We start from the raw sequence: 23,843 nt of genomic DNA on the forward strand, positions 1-23,843 counted from the left end.
TTTGAACTTTTTTCTTTTTTTTTGAAAATTAAAAAAAAAAAAATTAATAAATAAACAATTTTCATATATTTTAACTTAATTACATACAGAAGACCCCTATTATTCTTTCTGTGGCATTAAAGACGGTCGCAGTAAATTTAGCAAACAGAATAATATGCACATGCATTCTGATTTAAAAATTGGTAAATCCGTCAAAACAAATTGCGATTGACCGAGTAGCAACTTTGCAATCAGTTGCCTTGCAGACTTTATATACCCCGGTTGCCTTGGTCCAGGAAACACATCACTGCACATGTTCATGTATGAAACTGCGAGGTTTATGTGCAGGTGCGGTATCTTTGAATTTAAATTCATTTTAAGTGGTGAATTAGACACCAGGCTGCAAGTTGCATGAATTAAATATTTAATTTAATAACAAAGCGTTTGTGGTGTACTTATATACAGATATACATTGTATCTTCACAAATAAGATACATGTGGATTTAATTGAAACCAATAAATAAGCAAATACAGTTTATCAATTTTATAAAGAAATTAAAATTAAGTTCTAATGCACAGTTAAATTTATACTTTGACGCATTAGTAAATCGTGAAGCACTATTAAAACTTTACGAACGGCAAGAAGGTGGTTGTCATTACAATATTATAATTTTTCTACTCAAAAATGAAACACGATAAGTTCATATATGGGACTCCTCGACAAACCTGTTTATGTGATATGGTACTCAGGTGACCGTTAAGGCCTCTTGTTTTATTTCATTAAAGTCCAAGCATTATTCATCAAAATTGTTTTATTAATGATGTAAGTGCATTTAACACATTAATTTAGATTGTTGATATGTCGCCGTTTGTTGGTGGAGACATTTAAATCAATACAACATTTTTCAATAATTACAGCGTAAACGCATCAATACCCGAGATCTGCTTTTAATGAGTAATTACTATTGATTTTTATTGTTATTTTGCATTACTGAACACTCTTTCCAAAAGAATCCTTTCGTAAACAAAATGCTCTTTTTTCACATCACTATACATGTATAAACCTGCAAGCTTCATGTGTGGGTACGGCACATATTTGTAATTCAGTTATTCATTTTCAGTGGTGAAGTGGACAGCTGTATTTTTGGAACTGTAAGTAGCATGAATTGAATAACTATGTATCTTTGAGTTAAAAGCATAGCCTTTGAAGTGTACTCGCATAAAGTTGTATCTTATCAAATAAAATAAAGATTTATTTAAAACAAATGAATATTAAAACCCTAAATATAGATTTTCAACAGTTCATAAATAAATGTAAAGTAATATCGATTTTATTAGAAAACAGTTTGAATCAGGTCATTATGCACATTCATCGATTTATAGTTGATAAGACTGATAAATAAAAACGTTGAATTTCATTTAGAATGTGATTGCTGCTCCCATTTCCATAGTAAGATTGTGTTAAATGACACTTTAATGCTTAATTCATGTTTAATTACTAGTAATGAATACGATTTTAAAAATATTACCACGGTAACCAAACAGAAAGTTAAGAAATGATTTCTTCACTTGATTAAAAATCGAAATGTTTATCATTAAATCTGTTTTACACGGTAATTGCAATAACAAATGTATCCTATTCAAAGATAAAATTTACAAAAGTATGTTCATAACAACAACAAAAAAAGACCTAGAAACTGATTTTTGTGTTATGGTATATTCAATAAGTAAAATTTTACAGATTTTTTAGTAAGAATTAATGCGTTATTTCTGTACTAAAAAGAATGCAATTGCAATAACACCTTTGTTTTGTATACGTGAAACATTGCATGCATTGGTCGTACGTCATTAGTTAACATATGCCTATTTAAAGTATTTTGTCCGAAGCTACCGTGCATCATTCGTACTTTTATTTGGTGTGTACAATCTTAAAATGAACACACATTGTGAAATATATCACTATATCACCAAGTGATATCAGTAATATAGTGATATCAGTAATATAGTGATATTACTAATAGAAAAATGTACCAAGGCAATTTATAAAACTTTGAACTATACTACTGGTCCCAACTGCAATATCATGATGGAATAATCAATCACCAGATGGACAAAAGTTGTGCATACAAGACTGTTTCAAAATATGTTTTATGACGACAAATGATACATCGGTTCAATGGCTATAGTACAGAGTTCTACACAGGATTCTTACTGTGAACTATTATTTGAAACTAGAACTGTCCTAATGGGACTAATACCCCCGCAAGGCTAATTTCAAATGATTTATAATTGATCATGAATTGAATAATAAAGGTTTGGAACACATTAAAAAAAATCAAAAAAAAAAGTTCGTTAACAAAGAAAAATTAAAATCAAAATTGTCAGAATTTCACTGTAAATACATATCTATCACAGTAATCGTTTACAAATGTATGTATCTGATGATATATATATATTTTTTAATTTAATTGATTTAAAGAAAAACCAACAAAATGACAATAACCCCTCCCTTTGCAATAAATGGAAATACTGGTAGCCAAGCAATGCTCTTCTGTTGATAAAACTTTCAATATCTTTCTAAGAAGAGTATTGACACATGCAATTAGTTGTTTCAAATTTTCCTCACTTTCTCCTATGGCACAATGAAACTCCATATCAGAAAATTGATCACATACTAGGATTATAATTTTCTTTGATGAGCTTGTTAAATTTAATAAACTCCCAAAACATTACCACAATAACCATACTATGTAAAAATATGTAAAAAAGGAAAATTTAATATTACAAACAATTTTAAAATTGCCAAAACACTACAATCAGATCAGTAATTTTGAATTTCATTTGAATTAATGCCCAATAGGGTCACTTCATCAATTTACTTGACTAATAAATTTAAACAACTTCTAAATATAGTTTAACTTCTTTATTAATAATGATATCATATATTTCCTTATAATGATAGAACCTTTTGGTTTACATGAAACAATTTTAAAATAGCCCCAAAACCATCACCTATTTTTTAGATTATCAATTTCCCCTAAACACATGCTCAATCTGAACCATGGCTCAGATAATTGCTCTCTTTGGACAAATGAATTCAGCCACACTTGTCTTTGATGTTCTTATTAGCTCCTAAGAATTTATCATTGACAAACAAAAACTTTGCATTGTCAGTTGATAGAATACTTATAAAAAATAATTGTTTTTATTAATTAAGACATAAAGCCAAAAAACCTCTATCTGGATGCATTCATATAAATATATTTAAGAGTGTTTTAATACTATTAATTAATCAATAAAATCTGTAAGGATTATCTCCCTTAATTTTCTACATTAATGTACAATATATAGAATAAGGAAAAATGAAAACAGTCATAAAATCATTAAATCTTGTCTGATCTTAAAACAAAATGCAGGTGCACATCTTCAGATGGTATTCAACATATGTACAAATTTTGAAACTGTTCCATGCAGTAATAAAAAATTCTATAGGGGGGACAAAGTTGCGTCTACAGACAGACGGACAGACAGACAGACGGACACAGACAGACGGACAGACAGACAGACGGACAGGGTGAAACCATTATACCCCCCTAAACTTCGTTTGCAGGGGTATAAAAAAATATATCATTGCAAATGATTGCTGCACTTTTTGTAAAGAAGAAATAGAAACAATACAATATGTTTTTTTTAGGTATACTAATGTTTTACCCTTGTGGAATATTCTTAGTATGTTATATATAGAAAAACAAAAAAAGGTTGATTTCAATGTAATCAACTTGGGGAAAATTCTCTAAATGTAGACAATAGACCTGTGACCTACATAATATTATCTACAAAACAATTCATATTTATATGTCTTAAGCAGAAATAGATTCCAAACTACATATGTATGTAGATTTATTACATAATTTGAGCTTTAAATACAAGATAGAGAAATATGCTTCGATTGAAAAATTTCAACATAGGAAATTTGAAAAATGTTGGTCACAGTGGGAAAATTTCTTCTTCTTTTTTTAATAATTGTATAACTAAACTAGAGACGAGCTCGTTGCAAGCAACGATTAGGTTTTCCGTCGTAGCTGCGTCATACTTGTGACGTATTACAAAAAATTGATAGCAGACCATAGTACAATATTAGATGTGTAAACACTGAGAAACAAAGTAGTATATTTCTGTGACCGCGTAGATTTTACGGTGATAGAGAATTCATCTGGATCTGCATCGGTCGTGTGCAGTACGAACCGGGTGAGGGAATGTTGGTGTAAAGTGTATAAGGTTAAAGGTTGGGGCGCGCTGTGGGCCGTAAGCTAAAACGAAGGGTAGGTTTGCCGTATTCCCGAAGGTCCACCAGTATACAGTTCCAGAGAAATAAACAGGCAATTGATGCAGGATTCCACATTATTGGACGCGACTCAACGATGGCAACAATTTAACAGACAGACATGTTACAAACAAGTCGGATATGACCAGAAGTGGCCTCCGGACTCAAGACTCTGGGAGAGTAGGACGTGGCCGGGGCTGGCCGCCGTATTCCAGACTGCGCATTGAAAATTGTACATAACTATTTATAAGAATCTTAACAATGAGTATAAATTGCAATTGACAGGTAATGATATAAGTAAGCTGAGTGAAAGGTTCACAGATATAAAATAATTAAATAAACTCAATGAGTCTTTGATGTCCAAGAAATGGAGATCTGATAATTGCACAATGTTGTTTTAAGAGGTCAGTCCTTGAGACATGACACTCTGTCTCTTTGAAATCACATATAAAGTCTGAAAAGTGTCAATCACTAAATAAAAAAAGTAACTATGTAAGAAATAAACTGTGAGAAAAAATTATGAAACAGGTGTTGAATTTTACAAGTAAAGTAAAAAAAAAATTATAACAGTGCATTTTGCAAGATGATACTACATGTTTATGAGCAAATACAGATCTTAACACGTTGTCTCTAGTTTGATTCGCCGCATTTTATTCACAGAGTGGGACTGTGGTTATGCCCGGTACGAAGGTAAAAAGACCATTGGCAAACGTTTTACACGCATTTTTATCGAACGCAAGCGCCAATGAATCTCTTAGTATATATGCAGAGATCCTGGAAATTTTACAAGGGGTTTTGAAGAATAATTTTGTATTTCGAGGAGGGGGAACATGCGCGGATCAGAAAATTTTTCTGGGGTGGGGGTTGAAAAGTCAGACGCTTATTTGAGTTTGCCAAGGGATGTCCGAGGCATATTTGGTAAGTTTATAACGACACGTAATTGAAAGAAATTTCGCTGGGGGGGGGGGGGGGGGGGTCTGGAACCCTTCACCTCTAGATCCGCGCACGGAGAAGACCGATGCCTGTAATTTTAACCATTTTTATTTAATTATTCATGTTCATAATTATCAGAAAACCAATATTACCTCTCAAAGCAGTTAAAACTTAAAACTTAAGATACGAACCATTTAGTCTCGGTGAGTATTGCGTCCGCGTACGAAAATAATGGCAATTTTCAAGAAATTCGGATGGACGATCTGTGTCCTAGGTCGTCCATCCGACTCTTTTTCTGACTAAAAGCTACAGACCTGCAGTTAGAGATTGTCAAACTCTTATTGATTATGTCAATTTGTTTGTCTCAAAGAATCATTTTTTAAAACAATAAAGTTTTACCTTTAAAAAAGAAAGAAATCGGGCACAATTGTCAATGTTAGCATTTTACAATTTTATGGTCTAATAAAATTTCAAGAAACAACTCTTCATTGCTTTATCCGAAATATTGCATGAAAAATATTTACATCGCATTTTTTAAATTACAAAAGGATATTCAAAATGAACTTGGATTAACCGCTAACAAACAGGCATAAAGAGAGACTGAGAACCAATTTCTTCTCCTTTTTTTTTTTTTACATCAAAAGAAATTCAGAAATAAATCAAAATATATTTTTTCTTTGTATGCGTTAATGAAAATGTAGATCAGCAAGGGGTTCTTTTTCGTGCAAGCACCTACTTAACAGATTGTTACACGGGTCTACAACGTTGAGAAATATCGTTGTGGCAATATTGTGGGTGAAGGATGAATGTGTAGTTTGTTTTTTAAGTTTATTTTTGATACATGTAATTATATTTTTCTGGATCGGTTATGTTTGTTAGTTTGTTTTGTTTATTAAAGAGGGGAATAAAGAAATGAGTAATTTCCAAGCGCGTAGCATCGTTTTTGAAAGGAGGGGGTGGGGGGGAACTCATCCAACAAATCTTGACAAGATCCAAAATTTTCAAAATTTCACTCATAATTTCATGATTTTCATAGCATATTTTTACATGCTACCATAATGGGGGGGGGGGGGGGGGGGGCAACTCCATGATAATTCTATTTTTTTATGTAAATTTTATAAAAATAGTTGCTTCGAGAAAAAGTGGGGAGAGGACATATTTATGTCATATAACATGTGAAACTGATTTCATTCCACCCACAAGCTTGAAATAATGAAATAATTTTAAGGAAAACAATATAAATAGACGTCATAAATCCCATATCAAACGACATATTGCCACTTGATTCTGCGCGTCTTTTTAATGAATTTATAAACAGCGGCAAATTCTAAAATGTATTTTTAAAGGTAATGTTACATGTAGCTGCAAGTCTGTAGACCTTGTATGAAAAATTTCGGATGGTAATCAATTTTTCCGGGATACAGACCGAGCGGTACATATATGCAGCTAAAGTAACTAAGAATAATTCCAATAAAATACTTTGTTGAGTTATGCATGCTTTTAAGAAAGCAATACTTATATTTGTTTAAAATATAACACCCAAATACTTCGTTTTACATTCGCTATTTGTAGAACAAGCAGAACCAGTATCAGTCTGACCGGCCTCACCATATACATTGTTGGACTTTTATTGTCCTAGCATTGCATGCTCTGCATGTACACAATTTCTTTCAAAAATTAAACACTTAATGTGTTCATCTATATGGCTACACATAACGTACACACGTGATTCAAAATAACCCAGACGGAAAACGGTAAAGAATTCAGTCATTGAGTCAACGTTTTATAGAACTTGTAAGAAAACACATTGCGGGTCTGAATGTTTGTTGATATGTCAATCTATCAATATACAGTTTGTTAATTATTTTATTGCTAAGGCTACAGCGTATTTGATGAACATTGAACAACATTTTTTTCCATGCCACTTTTTTCCATGGAAGATAGCGAATACAAGTATAAAGCATTTATAAAATTTATTTAATTACCTTTTTAGAATTGTGTATGGAATAAATAATTTATAAGTTGCTGCTGAAGGTTGTTTGGTATTTTCGTTTGTAGATGTTTTGCAAGTAAAAAACCTGAAACGCGGGGCAAGTCATAATTAATATCCCTAATAACCGTTACTTAAAACTAGCGGCTTTGGATTCAAATATTATCGTATACGAATATTAAGTTCACATTCTAAAATCATCTCCATGATGATAATTAATATTATATCCATCGCAAATCAGTATTTTTTTTTGCTTTAAAAGAATTGTTCTATCGGGAGCAATCCCGCGTTCGTTTAATTGCCAGCGTACATTTGTCATGTCAGTAATACACATTCTGCTTTATATGACGGCCGTGTATACGTATTGTAGAAAAGTTGAGTTTAATTACCATGCATTGGAACCAATTTATTCACACATCTCCCAGTACTGAAACAATTTAAAATGTCACTGTTACAGTAACACAGTGGGGCGTTAATTGTGTACGTCCACATGCACTGTCGTCTAGGCGACGGCCTGAATACAGCTAGCGACTCTCCTATCGATCGGTTACCTGAGTCTCGTAATGCATCTAAATATAGACAGGGGCACAATTATGAAACAAACAACAAAAATAAGGTCAAAGAGGTTTATCTATATGAAATGAAAATGTACATATGTATAAAAACATTTGGGAATTTTATGTGGAATTATTTTTGCGCGCTACATGTATCAGTTAGTGCATTACAAGAAGCCCTTTCATAACCTCATAGACGTGCGCACCCCCACAAAAATGGACCGAACTGACAACAATTGTTTCTGCAAATACTGACTATAAATTACGAAAACATTTAATTTAATACTATAGAAGGATTCAAAATTAATTTCTTTACAACTTTGCTTCAATATGCATTAGAAATGTTTATTCCTTTTTAAGTTATTGACAAGGAACTTTGGACGCCTCTAACTCCCTAATTATAAGGGCCAGCCCCTTTTTCGGTATACCGAATGAAAGGTCTCGGTAAGACCAAGAACTTTTAAAATACATGTTATAACAAATTTTTATCAGGTAGAAAACTAACACGGAAAATACGCGAATTTTTTTGATTTTTTTTCTTACCTTTGTTTCAACATCTATACCACCCCTTTTATTTGCATTTAAATAATAAATAAAATATATCTCGCACAAATTCAAGGTATTAGCTTCCAAACCAGCCCATCTTTGAGACTCTGCCAGTCATCGTTAAAGCTAAACCCCCTGGACAAAAGAAGTCGTTAAATGTTACTAAAAGGGGAATAACTCAAAACCGGATAAGGATTTTCCTCAACTAAAATATGCAACGACAACATCACGCGGCATGTTATCAGTCCTGAAAACTTCAAAACAATCGGTGAACAAACGAGCGAGATATTAAGGATCAAAGTTGGCGTCTAGAAGAAAAAAAAAATAATAAGAAATTTGAAAATTTTTCAGAATAATAGTAAGGTTTTCCGCTGAGAGCGGAAAACCTTAATTATACAGAAGTGGAATTTGCTATGAATATTATTAATGCATAATTTTAACTTATATCCATTTCAATATACAAACTTAGGTCCATTTACTTTTGGTTTTTGAATGAGTGCATTAATGAAAGTGGTATGGAAAGAGAGTGATCTATATCACCAAGTTACTTAAACAGTAATAACTAAGATTAAATGGCACACAGCTCATTCCAAAGAAATTCTCCTGATTCGTTTTTTAAACAAACCCAAGGTTTAAAACTGTAAATGGTTTACTATTGAAAGGTCCTTGAACTTTTCCGGCCAAAATTTGTTTTTGTACTTTTTTAATCATTAATTTTTGAACGTATATTTGCTGAAATCAAGTTCTTAGATTCAATGCCATGTTTTCCCCAACAAAGCCTAAATAAAAACTATTTTTATAACCCTGATTTAAATAATAAGTTTCAGATTCATCATACCCATATACCCTATGAGCAAGGTTTTGTTTTTACCTTCACTGGTGTTGGGCCCTTTCTTGGGTGTAGCATTTGTTTTGTTGTATTAAATTGTCTCCATTAGTTAGTACTACCTCTTTGGTTTTGACATTTTTGGATGTCACGAAAGGACTGCTTGACACGTAACAGTGATGGATGCTTATTATTATTATTATTATTATTTTTTACATCATCCTTTTTCTCAAATTGCAAAGAAAACTTCCACTTTTTGTTTTCCTTTTGCCAAGAAACTCCTAAACTCTATGAATTGATTTGTCTATATTTTTTATTTAATCTGGTCTGAGACTTGTCGATTGGCACGACTGTGCTGACAAACTGGTTGAACACTAAACCGTTATCTTTTCGGCATGGTTTACAACACTAGTTTCCACAGACTTTTGTATTACTTATTCTTGAGCAAGAGCCTCAACGTGGGGCTGAGATGTACCTAAATTACTTGAACATGTACTTATCTGGTTATTGAAAGCGCCTTCTATTCCTCTTTAATTGAGGCTGTCACTTTCTCTGTGACCTGTTTCGTTATCGGGATATATGACTAAAAAAAACTCTGAAATCGCAGTCACTACTCTTTTTTCTTCTGTTTAGACTGAACAGAAGGAACAACTCGAGATTCGCTCTTCCAGACTTTGGCATACTTGCAGTTGTTTAAAGTGGAAAATAAAATTATATAAATGAACTGTCTTTGGCTAGTAGAAATAGAACAGTCTGTCAATATCCGGTCAACTTAAAAAGAAAAAAACCAAACACAATCCAGGATAGAATTCCCGGAATAAACTAAATAATACAATTATTATATTTAAATTGACAAACTGCCAAATGAACGGAACTCCCAGAGAAACAAAAATAAATTATAAAGATTCCAAGTACAATGAAAAAATCCTCAGGGAGGCAAAAGAGATATGAAAAATCTCAGGAAAACACAAGTAAAATGTGTAGATTCTAATTGCAATGAGACAAGTCTCAGGGAGGCACAGAAATATGAAAACAAATAAAAAATAAAAATCTCAAGATAACACAAGTAAATTGTGTAGATTCCCAGTGCAATGAAATAAGCCTCGGGGAGGCATAACAATCTACAAATAATTAAAAAAAAAAATAAAAAAATAAAAATTTTTGGGAGTCATAAGTAAATCGTTAAATTTCAAGTGCAACAAAATAAGCCTCAGGGAACCACAAAAAAAATGAAAATAAAAAAACAAATAAAATCTCAGGAAAACTCAAGTAAATGGTGTAGATTCTCAGTGCCTTGAGATAAGCCTCAGTGAGGTAAAAGAAATATGAAAAATCTCAAAAAACATGATCTAAGTAGCCGAAGTGACGTCTAAGTAACATTTCTACGCATGTTATGAACTTCAGATTAATATTTTTGTGTTTGAACCGAAAGACGTGATTTGAATCATTTCTATATAATCATTCCTGTATTTTATTAAATTTTATTGGATTACTTTTATTGTTTGTTTAAATGAACTGAAATTTCAACAGTTTTGATTTGATATGACTAAGAGTAAGTCAAACCCGTTCCTCTGTCAATGTCATCGATTGATTGATGTTTGAAAAGTGTGCAAAGCCAGGTAGTGAAATTCGATCGAAGAAACATAATCACCTGTTTGCGTAAAAATTGGCGTCTACACAATTAAATATGAATTTTATTGCATAAAGCAGTAGTCTAGCTTGATGATTTATCGCATTTTGTCTATCGAGACAGGTAAATCAATTATAACTAGTGGGTATTGTTTTTTTTTTTACAAAAAAACACATGTCTCCCCTTCTCCCCAAGGATTGTAATATGGGGCAAATTTAACAATTGAAAAAGAATGATGTCAGCTATATGTTACCCAGACCCAGATAAAATTTTATTATCTTTTTCTTAATTTGACCTTGGGTAAAACACGGTCAAGGTCATATATAAATCAATAGTACACCTAAGTGTATTATTATTGCTCTTTGTTTTAAGTTTGAAATCCTTCTGTCAAAGTATATTCAGGAGTTGAACAATGAAGTTTTTTCTAATTTAACCTTGTAAAAAATTTTTGAGTCATGGTCAAAAATTTTGGTAAGGTTCAACTAGGTTATATACCATCTATCCATGATACAAGTTAAAAGTCTGTATGTTAAAGGAGTCTTGAGTTATGGTCCGGACAATATTTTTTATGAAAAGCTTGACTTTGAAGAACAAAATAGGTCAAGGTCAAAACTTTTTGTGGCATGCACTCTTTCTCAATACCTTCACCTATGTTCCAAGTTTAAAGTCTTAATGTCAAAGGGTATTAAATTTATGACCCAGATAAAATTTTATTATTTATTTCTTAATTTAGCCTTGAGTAAAACAAGGTCAAGGTCAAATATTATTCAATAGTACACCTAAGTGTATTATTATTGCTCTTTGTTTAAAGTTTGAAGTCCTTCTGTCAAAGTATATTCAGGAGTTGAACAATGAAGTTTTTTCTAATATGACCTTGAAATAAAAATTCTAGGTCAAGGTCAAAAATTTTGTTAAGGTTCAACTATGTTATAAACCATCTATCCATGTTACAAGTTAAAAGTATGTATGTTAAAGGAGTCTTGTGTTATGGTCCGGACAATATTTTTTATGAAAAGCTTGACCTTGAAAAACAAAATAGGTCAAGGTCAAAACTTTTGGTGGCGCGCCCTCCTTCTAAATACCATCTACTTATGTTCCAAGTTTGAAGTCTTAATGTCAAAGGGTATTAAAGTTATGACCCACACAAAATTTTATTATTTTTTTCTTAATTTGACCTTGAGTAAAACACGGTCAAGGTCAAATATTATTCAATAGTACACCTAAGTGTATTATTGTTGTTCTTTGTTTAAAGTTTGAAGTCCTTCTGTCAAAGTATATTCAGGAGTTGAACAATGAAGTTTTTTCTAATATGACCTTGAAATAAAAATTCTTGGTCAAGGTCAACAATTTTGGTAAGGTTCAACTAGGTTATATACCATCTATTCATGATACAAGTTAAAAGTCTGTATGTTAAAGGAGTCTTGTGTTATGGTCCAGATAATATTTTTTATGAAAAGCTTGACCTTGACGAACAAAATAGATCAAGGTCAAAACTTTTGGTGGTGTGCACTCCTTCTCAATACCATCTACCTATGTTTCAAGTTTGAAGTCTTAATGTCAAAGGGTATTTAAGTTACGGCCTGGACAAATTTGGATGAAGAAGAATATGAAGAATATGAAGAATATGAAGAATAAGAAGAAGAAGATTAAGAAAGTCGACAAAAACAATATGTCTCCCCTTTGAAAGGGGAGACATAATAATGATTGCATCGTACTAGTTTTTAGCTCACCTGAGCTTTCAGCTCAAGTGAGCTTTTCTGATCACCTTTTGTCCGTCGTCCGTCTGTAAACTTTTTACATTTTGAACTTCTTCTCTAAAACCGCTTATCCAATTTCAACCAAATTTGGCACAAAGCATCCTTATGGGAGGGCGAATATAAATTGCAGAAACAAAAGTCCAATCTATATTCAAAGCGGAGAAAACCTTGAAACTGTAGAAAAAGGGGGGTGCATTTTTAAAAATCTTCTTCTCAAGAACTACTGATTTCAATTCAACGTAGTTTAGCATAAATTATCCTTATGGGAAGGAAAATATAAATTGCAAAAATTAAGGTCTAATTCTGTTTCAAATCTGAGTTATTACGAAAATAATAATAAAGTAAAGGCGTGTTTCAATCGGGTTTGGCATCCGGTAAAATTGGTAGACAAGACTTGGCTTGAGCAAAACAATTGAGCTAACAAAAGATTGGCAGTTATTAATTAATAATTCAACATAATCAGGTGAGTTGCGTAAAAATTGGTTGGAGGCTACACAATTTGATATTGATTTTATTGCATAAAGCAGTAGTCTAGCTTGATGATTTATCGCATTTTGTCTATCGAGACAGGTAAATCAAATATAATGATGATCGCATCGTACAAGTCTTGATATTTGATATCTGTTTTTGAAGATATAATGTTGCTCTTTATTGATAATATTTGTAACAAGGAACACATGTTATCACATATCGATCCTTTTGTGAGCCTATGCCTCATACAAAGAATCTTTTAATGGATTCCCTTTGCTTGAAAACTAGATTTTGAGGCACATATTTTAAGCATTTCACCTGCCAGAATATTTCGAATGTAAACATATCCATGCTTTTGCATGGAACATTATCTTGTCAATTTATTGCAGCTTGTGTGTGGAGACAGGTAGATATTCATAGGTGTCAATGTTTGCATCCTACACGCCCTGATACTTGATATCTGTTTTAAGGAAAATGCCATTTCTCTTTACTGTATCACTGAACATGTGCTGTCGTTAATTTCAGAATCTTGAAATTTAGTCAATAAGATTTTGACAAGAATAATTAAAATTATCGTTACATATTACACGAGGACATTGTTTATTTACAAACTTGTTGAATCACTTTACAAAAATGAAGATGCTGTTTATCAGATCCAAATTAGAAATTTTTGCAAATCATAAAATTGTCTTTATCCAAACAGATTGAAATATCAAATATTTGCTTATGTTTATAACGATGTTAAGTCGAATCGGGGATCAGTGAATTTGCTAACCCTTGTTATTTTGTTTATTCAGTTGTTTGTTATGGCAATTTTCATAATAGGTTTTATTTATTAGGACCACTTTTTTTGTTGGGTCACATCGTCATTAAGAGAAAATCGCTAGTGCCATGCATTCCACTAAATACATTCTTATGATATCCCAGTCATTGCATCGTGTAATTGTTAATCATTTCATGTATTATTCAAACATTTTTACTAGTTACCACGGATAAAAATATGTGTAAACCATTTTTACACAGATCAAATACTTCTAATTGATTAATTCATCAGCCAGTTGATCACACTGTTTTACGTCTAGGCGATTGAATATTGATGTTACTGCAATTAACACATTAGTTAGGCTTGATGATTCGTCGCAGTTTCTCTGTGGAGATATTTAAATCAGGCTTCAATAATTGTGGCAATAATATGTCAATTAAAACAGGCATCGATATTTAAAATCTGTTTATTTTAAATACCATTGATCTTGCTTATCCGTTTTCATCATTGAACACCTTTTTGTTTTTTTGTTTTTGTTTTTTTTTTGTTAAATTTACCTAGGGTTGAGAGCAGCATTATATCTTTTGTTAGTCTCACGGGGGACAAAATTATGTCCGACGATTAACGGTGTGGTTTTATAGCTTATGTAAGGCTACATCAGATTTGAATTTTTATAAATCGTTCATCCTTTTATTAATTTTTTTTAGGATTGACAATTGTTAACCGGTTACTCGGTCGGAACGATGGACCAGTGTAACCGGTTAAAAATTCAGCACACTCACTATATCACCAAGTGCCTTAAACAGTAATAAACATTATTAAAATAGCATACAGCTCATCCGCAAGAAATCTGAAGATAAAATAAAAGTAAATCGTAAACAATCCGTGCATACAAAGTATATTAAATTGGGATAAGTTATTTAGTATTCATTTGGTTTATTACATGTATTTTCAATATACCTAAAACTAAACAATCAGGAAATGATTTTATTTAGAGAATTAAGAAATTGTTTTACAAATGAGAAGAATGAACTGTGTGTTTAAAACTCATTGAATCATTATAAAAAACAAAATATGCTGTTAATCAAAAACATATTTAATACTTGTTGCAATCTAACATAAACGAAATGTTTATTCAAAACACATTAACATTTTAATTAAAAACTTGATAATAATTTTGTTTATTTGATTTTAATCAAATTGTAAATCTTCAAATCTGTTTTACTTATGATGTTACTAGATTAAACACATCATTTTAGCTTGATGATTTGTCGTAGTTTGTCTGTAGACACATTTAAATCAATCCATATGTTAAATAATTACTGCGTACACGCTTCATTACAGGGGATCTGGGGTTTTTTAAATAATATATATCTTTATTGACATCTTGCATCACTGAACACCTTTTTTATATATATAATTCTTTCGTAAACACAATTTATTTATTTACAAAGCAAACACGTCAATGTTCAGATACATTTATAAACCTGCGAGGATTGTTGAGTTCCTGTGAAATTTCGAGCGGAAGATTAAATGTTAGAATATTATTCTCAAAATACGTAAGTACTGGTCGTTTTTCATATCATATCCTACTATGGTTTATGTTAAAACATGAAAATATATTAAGATGTCTTAATTTATCATCTAGCGGTTATTTAAACTAAATGATGATATTCAGAACAGAGTTATTGTTCGTGTTTAACCACTCTACACGTGGTTGAAATTATAAATATTGGGTTGCTTAATTAAATCATTGCCATGTTTGATGCTTTTGGTGTGCATTACCTTTTACATGCTTTTTATAAAAATGAATTTGTGTCTATTTTGAATTAAAACTTAGTATATCGAGCCAATTTCAAGGAACATTCTGCATAGAATAGTATAGGCTGTTTCACTATTGATACTATTATTTGGTCAGGCGCGGATAAAAAAATTACGCATGTTAATTGTTGCAAGACCAGAAAAAAACTTATATTTTCTATTGTCACATTTATTTTTAGAAACATTATCCACCAGTTAATGGAGATAAAGTTTAAAATCAATAAACGTCTAGATTTTATATTTGACTTCAAGTACCTAGTTTCTAGGAAATAGACTATTAACTCGAGGCACGATTTTTACTGCAAAACTTGAAGGTTTAAAGAAAACCACGTGACGTAGCATGAATGAATATGTAGTTTCTTTTCTGTTGGTGTAAACGGTCTGCAAACAAAGACGACACGACTTATCGGAGGCCGGTTGATCGAAGACACGCCTTTCATTTTAAATATGATTTATGCTACAAAATACCACAGCAAATTTACTTATTTTAGCAAAAAAATTGAGTATTTTCCAAACTTCTGTTTAATAGTACCTGCATAGTCTGATGCAGACAAAAACCATCCATTCCTTGAAGTTCTATTGATGGCTTTTTATTCGCTTCCAAAGTTATTATCATATACCTATCATAAAAACACCAAAATTTGGTTGCTGGACAACTCCGTTACCATGGATACCCATCAATCTTAGCACAAAATGGTCTTGACTTTTACTTAAGATCACACTTTTTCTGCTTTAATATTTATTTCAATTAGATTTTTTTGTAATAAATCTTTATCAAACTCTCAAAGTATTACATCGCAACTATAGAAAAATACATTTAGCAAATCAAAGTATTTATCTTTCTTTATTGTACCAAGGGCTTAAAAAACCTAGAAATGAGGCATATTTGGTGATGCCCTGTAAATACTTGCGGCAAGGTTTGATGCAAACCAACACTAATCCTAGAATAACTGGATCTTCTGTTATCAGAAATAATCAAAAAATGGGGAAATTTCCTCAAAATTGTTGTTTCCATGGAAATAAAAGTGTATATTTTACAACTTTCAAACTTTATAAAACCCTTACTATGGTTCATAAATATGTGTAAATTATTTTCTTTTGAGAAAAAAATTTGTGAAGTTTTACATATGAAAAAAAATGAGAGTGTTTTTAATATTGGTTTACAAATTATCGAATCTAGGTAAGATATATAAACAATCGTCACATGGAAACATGATAGACAATTTCATCCAATTCTGTCTATGTATGATAAATAATTCATATCATTCCATTATGTAATAATAACCAAATTTTGATGAAAAAAAGGAGAGCATATTTTATCAGACTTACGATTTTAGCTCATCTGAGCTGAAAGCTTTTTGTAGGGCGTCCGTCTCTGTCCGTCCGTCCATCTGTTAACTTTCCACGTTTTAGCTTTTTCTCCAGAACTACTAATTCTAACCAAACTTAGCAGAAATCATCTAGAAGTTTAGGGGGCTCAAACAAACAGATCACTATCGGTCACATACGGAGCACGACCCTTATTTATAATAAAAATTTGTTGGCATTCTCTAAAAATCTTCTCAAAAATCATTTGGCCAAAAATGCTGAAACTTGTGTGGAAGCATTTTTAGGAAGCGTAGACTCAAGTTTGTTTAAATCATGATTCTTAAGAGTAGTGTGAGCCCACAATCAGAGGGGGGTGAATTTTTTACATAGAATAAAAAGAAAAAATTCAAAATGTTCCTCTCGAAGAAAAACAAGTTGGACGTTTAACATGAGAATATGTGCAGAATTTTTTTTAAGATCTCTTTTAAACAAGAATTACTCTACTAACTTGTTAAGATAGATTGTTCTGTTTTCATCAGAGTAATGCTACAGTTGCTCAGGTAAGCCATGAGGCCCTTAGGCCTCTTGTTTGCCTAACTGATTGCTATGGTATATAGTAAGAGAGATCATAATGCTACATGTACATGTATTCATTCAGTGCGTAAAAAAAACATTTGACTTCTTCCTTGATGTTAAATTTTCGTTCAAAGAATTTAATGAATGGTATCAAAATATAATATGGTAATTATTACTCATACCAGTTATAAATAGTATTCTAATATACATTATCATGAAATCCTTTGCCAGTTTCTATGTCAATCCCTCAAGTTATTGTTGCAGCATTAATATAATCATACATCTGTATTTTATTTAATTTAATGAACTCAAAAAATTGCATAAAGATGAGAATGCTGAAATTAATTAATGTTTAAAATCAAGTGTGTATATATATATATGTAAAAATATAATCATGCAAATGTACTTGTAAGTAATGATCCATGTGTTGATTAACCAAGAATGTGGAATCAAAATTTCCGGAATAATCAATTTTTAAACCCCCTTTTCTGTAATGCATCGTCAGATATTTTTAAACGTTTTTCAATTTTAAATTAAGTTCAAAAAGCTCTCATCTTTGTTTTTAAGATTAATCGCAAATTATTGCTTAAAAAGAAGTTATTATCAAAAGACTTTGTAGCCCTCCCGGCCACAAATTTGAGGCGTCAGCCCCTTTTTCTTGATATCAAATGAAAGGTCTTGGAAATGTATAAACAAATTTTGTTCAGCACGTGTTTATGAATTGTTAACCGTTCTAGAGATATCCTAACATCTGTGCTTTAGGGGCCGACCCTTCAACTCCTTACCGGGTCCAGAAAATAGTCTCCTTTTCAAATTTTGTTCAACAAGTGTTCAAAAATTGTTGACCGTTCTAAAAATATCTGAACAAATGCGTTTTAGGGGCAGACCCTTCACCTTCTTACTGGGGCCACCGAAATAATTAATTTAATTACCATATTACCTTAGGACGAAACTTCAAATGCGTTTGATGATTTTGATTATTTTGACAAATATAAAATAGACAGATTCGAACAAGAAACAAATTTGTCTATGGGCCACACTAGAATCGATAGTCTCATTTAATAGATTAGCAATAGACGTCGTCAGCCACAGTTTTTAGTCCATATTGATGAATTTATGAAATCTGAATTTAAATATGATTTTTTTTTACCGATTCATATTTTACCAAAACAATTCAATATTCAACTGGCTTACATGTACTTGCTTTAGTTAGCTTTTTCAAAAAGCTAGCTTTTTATACAATTTTTCTGAAAATTCATGAAAAATAATTCTCTCATTATGAAAAAGGACCTTTAAGAAGATTGTCCTTTAATATGAATAGTGCAGACTCGTTACATTTACACAACGTATTTTGAATTGATTAAACACATTGAAACATTTGCACATGCATGCAGTGTATCATTCTCTATTAATAATTAAATAAAAAAAATGGTGTGCTTTTAAATGACAATAGGAAAAGTGATGATTACATAATGAAACATTTGCACTTGTATGCAGTGTTTTTTCTCTATTAGATAAGAGATTTATAACATTGTTTGCTTTAATATGACAATAGAAAAAGTGATGATTAGTTGCCAAGGTAAAATTCACATTAATTTTACTACCTACACATAAAACACATGAAATATTCGGATGCAAGACGTTTCGGGACCTGGACGTTTCGAATCCTGGATGTTTCATGTTACATAACGACGTAAGGTTTTAATTCATGACTGCGTATTATTTCCATAATTTAAAATATATAACTATAATTATTACAATTGATCCATAATCTTATAATTTGATACATTAAATGATTTATAAGAAACATCCAAAGGGGGCGCTATTGATACTTCTTATACGTTAAATCACATATAATCTTGTAACCTTGGCTGTTCAGTGTGTTAATTATGGGGAGATCTTTCTTTCAAAATATATTTGCGTTGGCACCTACCATGTTTTTCTATGCGTACAAACTGTCAAGAGAAGACAGAACACCGACAAAATTGATAATAAATAAATAACATAATCATGCATAATGAAATAAGGAGTTGAAATTACTGATACATACCATGGTACATATTCATGAACATATTAATCCGGGTCAAAACACCTGTGAAAGAGTACATCTGCAGACTACTGAATTTTATAATACATAATTTCATTTTATATTTTAACTTAAATGCTGCAGTATTCTTATTTTAATTTATCAAAATAATAAAAAAGAACATATAAAATATTTAAATCAACATAAGTTAGTCTTTTATCAGATTACGAGAGGCGTTCAATATAAAATGTAGTCTTTTATCAGATTACGAGAGGCGTTCAATATAAAATGTCCTCGATATTTTTTTGTTATTTCTTTTATGATTACCTTCAAAATATTCTCCTTTAGCAGACCCACACAGTAGTTTCAACCGATTTATCCAAGCTTTGAATGCATCCATATAATGTTTTTTTAAATCACCTGAGTAAACTCAGATGACCTATTGCTTTCCGTTTTCGTCCGTCGTCGTGCGTTAACAATTTACATTTTTAACTTCTTCTTTAAAACTACAAGGCTGATTGTTGCCATTTTTGGTGTGAGGCATTTCTATGGTAAGAGGAATCTAAATTGTGAAATACATGGCTCTTCCACCCCTGTGGTTCCACATGTGGGGCCAAATATGCAAAAAAAGCCAAATTTTCAAAAATCTTCTTCTCTACTCCCACATATGTGAGGAAAAACCAGTTGCATATTTATGATGTCCATGAAGACCTCTACCAAAATTTAGAAAATCTTCTCTACTCCCATATATATTTGTTAAAAACTGAATGCATGATTATGATGTAAACGAGGCCCTTTACTAAAATTGTGGAATTCATGACCCCTGGGTTAGGGGTTCAGGCTCTAGGGTGGGGCCAATATGGCCATATAGTAAAAATGTATTAAATCTTAAAAAATCTACTCCCACAGATGTGGGCAAAAAACTGAATACATGGTTATGATGTCCACTAACTCCTCAACTTCAAGTGTGAAATTCATGGCCCCTTGGTCAGGGGTTCAGGACATCTGTAAAAAAACCCTGACTAATAATTATGTTTACCAGGAAGTCCTCTACTGAAATTTTAATTTTCATGTCCCCTCAAGGATTGACTCTAAGGCAGGAACAAAATGGATGTATAGGTGTTTTAATGTTAAAAAATTATCTTCCTCACTCCCAAACATCTGAGAGGAAAACTGAATTCATGATTTTGGCAGAGCCCAAATCTTTCCTTGAAGCATATCTTCTTCCCGACAAGTGCTTTGCCAATTTTGGAAGAAGGAAAAAGTCACAGGGATACAAATCGGGTGAATGGGACAAAACATGAACCTTTTTATTCCAAAAAATGATCTTACAATTTTGGATTTCAGTGCGGGTGGTTGCCATGAAGTCGAATATTTCAAATTCCAGACGTTTGTCTCTTCCTTTCAAAATGTTTCTAAACTTTCTTCAGCAAATAATTTTGTATACATTGCCATTTTTTGGAAATATGGAGCCCAAACAGAAATGATAATTTTCCTGAAATATTTGCTAAAATTTGACACGGAAATTGATAGTTTAAAGAAATTGGTTAGTAATGATTTTCATACGGCATGAAGTTGAACACATGTAGTGACTATAAAAGTAAAATCTAAGTCAAAGTTTAAAAATTCTTGCTTTACTAGTGACTTCAAATGCCAGTACATAATGAACACAAAAAACTAATGAGTTATGAAAATTATTTCCTTCTTGAAAACCTTCCCCCCACAAAATATAATCTGTCGCTAAACTATGTAATTTTTTAAAAACAAATTTATTCAATAAAGATTATTTGGCATTGTAAAAATATAAATTTATGTAATACTTATTGATCTGACTAGGAGCTTAAAAGATGAGACAACACATGTATTGCGAATTTAGTCATTTTATTAAATGACTAGAAATTTACCAATATAAGGGGAGATTATTTTACATTAATGTACATCAACTTGCATAAAATTTACGACAAAAATCTTTACACTTCAGCTAATAATCCCCCCTGTTAATACTGAGTATGATATAACAGTTTAATACAATAATACAAATAAAAAGTTTGCATCATATAATAATTCTGACGATAAATTCTGTTCGCTGAAACTTGTCACGCGTACTGACCCACAAATTTGATTGATCAACAAGCATTGCAGGTAACCCCTGATGCTGAAGGCACTATACATACTAATAAATCACATTAAAAGAAATCTCATAAAGTGTACATAAATGTTATTAATTAACAATAATACTGTAATACTACTAGAATTAATACGTGATGCAGATATTTCAGACTAGATGTGACCCAAAATGACTACCCAAAACCTAAGGGCCGAACCGTTTTAATGTTAACTATTACAAGCTCATGTGGCGGTTTCATAAAACTCGTCGAAATTTTTTAATTATTGCCTATAATTTGCTTAAAACAAACTTGTTATGGTATCCACGGATATAAGATCGAGACGTAATTGTTTAATGTTCCTCGATCAAGCATGTAGGTTTAGCTATATGTACAATTATTAATTTTCAATTAGGTAATTTTATAAGAATATATATATTACAATGTGTGAAATTATCATCAATAAATGATCATGAACCTTTTGTATTTTTGTAGATCCTTTAACACCTCACACAAAAATGGCGAAAGGTGGTACGTACACTTTTATGTCAAATTGTAATATCCTATTATAAGAAGAAAGCATGTTGGTTGTAAAATAAGCATTACAATGCCAGACATTTAATAATAATAAATAAATATATATATATATATATATATATATATATATATATATATATATATATATATATATATATATATATATATATATATATAAATCCCCAGTTTTAGCTGATTTTATCAATATATTACAGGTGTCGAAAGTGGCGAGGAATTGTTTGAGAATTTGGATATATCAGGAAATAAAGGTAGGGTTTTGATTAATTTTACAATAATAACTCATTAGTTAAAAATTCAGATATATTTTACGGACATCACACATGTGTTAAACTACTTAAAGTCTAAGCAAGTACTATGGTGCAGGCATTATGTAATTTATTTGCAAAATGCCTTAATTTATAAGCATAGATATATTAAAGGAGAAAGAATAGATTACAACATACATGAACATCGTACATGTACCATTTCATGCATAGTGTATAAAATAATTATACTGGTACATGTACTTCAAGATAGTGAAATACTGTTGTTTATTTCGTTGATGTTATATCCGATCTCAATATATTATTAATGTAAGAGTGTACACAGTTACTTACATCAGTATATAACTTTTGCGAATACCGGGTAAGCGGTTTAAGAATTTAATACGGCTTTCTTAAACGTAGTCATCATATTGATTTGTAGTTATGTTTGGTTTTGTTTAATTCTGTTTCGCTGGTTTCATTTTGTATCGACTAATAGTTTTGTTTCGTTTGGATTAGTTTCGTTCGGATTCATTTGTTTTGTTCCGATTTAGCACTTTACATGTACCCTTAATTATAATCCTATTTTTTCATGCACTGTAATTTGTTAGAGAGTGCTAACCACAGGTCTAGACAACTTGTGTATACTTATGATTACATGATAGAAGATTCACCTTCGCATTTGTAACAATATTGCGCCCTAAAAAAGGGAAAAGTAGATTGACATTTGTCGTTGACCATGGTGTCGTTGACCATTTCTTCATGCACTGTAATTTGTTAGAATAATAGAATCAATCATTATTACGAGTGTGGGATAGTGAAATTCCACCGAGGGGACAAGATTCACTGTCTAGGACGAGGCTTTGCCGAGTCCTAGACCGTGAATCTTGGCCCCGAGGTGGAATTTCACTATCCCACACGAGTTTATAATGAATGATTATTTTTCTCGCATTATATTAGCTTAAAAAATGATGTTTGACAACTCTCTGTTATGACGTTCAAAAGATTAATTTCGGTTTATCCCTCCGCGTGCATCAAATAGTGCAAGTTAAATGAAAGCATACGACAGTTTTTTCAATTAAAATATGAAAAATTGTTATTAATTATGCAACACAATTACTTAATGGATAATATCAATGCACTATTTTGCATTTCCCTACAGCAGACAACGTTTGTTTACGTTTTAAAACAGCGTAGTAATACACAGTGTAAGACAGAAAAATCTCACACTGCTGTCTCACACCGGACAAACCGATCTCACACCGGTGATAATGCGAGAAAGTGCTATCCATAGGTCTAAACAACTTGTGTATACTTGTGATTATATGATAGAAGATCCGCCTTGGCATCGGTCAGGATTTAAAATTTTAGGTTTGTGTCCCAATTATCACCGTGGATTATTAATGCCATTAAAATTTAGATCACGCATTAATT

General features: G+C 31.5%; 1 protein-coding gene across 1 annotated transcript in view; it reads left to right on the top strand.

Annotated features, from left to right (window-relative positions):
* Nucleotides 1–571: 571 nt before the first annotated feature.
* LOC117687165 (uncharacterized) overlaps nucleotides 572–23,843 on the top strand; it is a 28,553-nt gene continuing 5,281 nt past the window's right edge. Inside the window, exons 1-3 of the mRNA XM_066069252.1 lie at nucleotides 572–1,131; nucleotides 22,105–22,140; nucleotides 22,362–22,415. Coding sequence (XP_065925324.1) covers nucleotides 22,128–22,140; nucleotides 22,362–22,415 — 67 coding nt within the window. The 5' untranslated portion in view covers nucleotides 572–1,131; nucleotides 22,105–22,127. The remainder of the gene's footprint in view (nucleotides 1,132–22,104; nucleotides 22,141–22,361; nucleotides 22,416–23,843) is intronic.

Source organism: Magallana gigas, chromosome 1 (genome assembly GCF_963853765.1).
Source record: "Magallana gigas chromosome 1, xbMagGiga1.1, whole genome shotgun sequence".
Classification (NCBI taxonomy): Eukaryota; Metazoa; Mollusca; class Bivalvia; order Ostreida; family Ostreidae; genus Magallana; species Magallana gigas.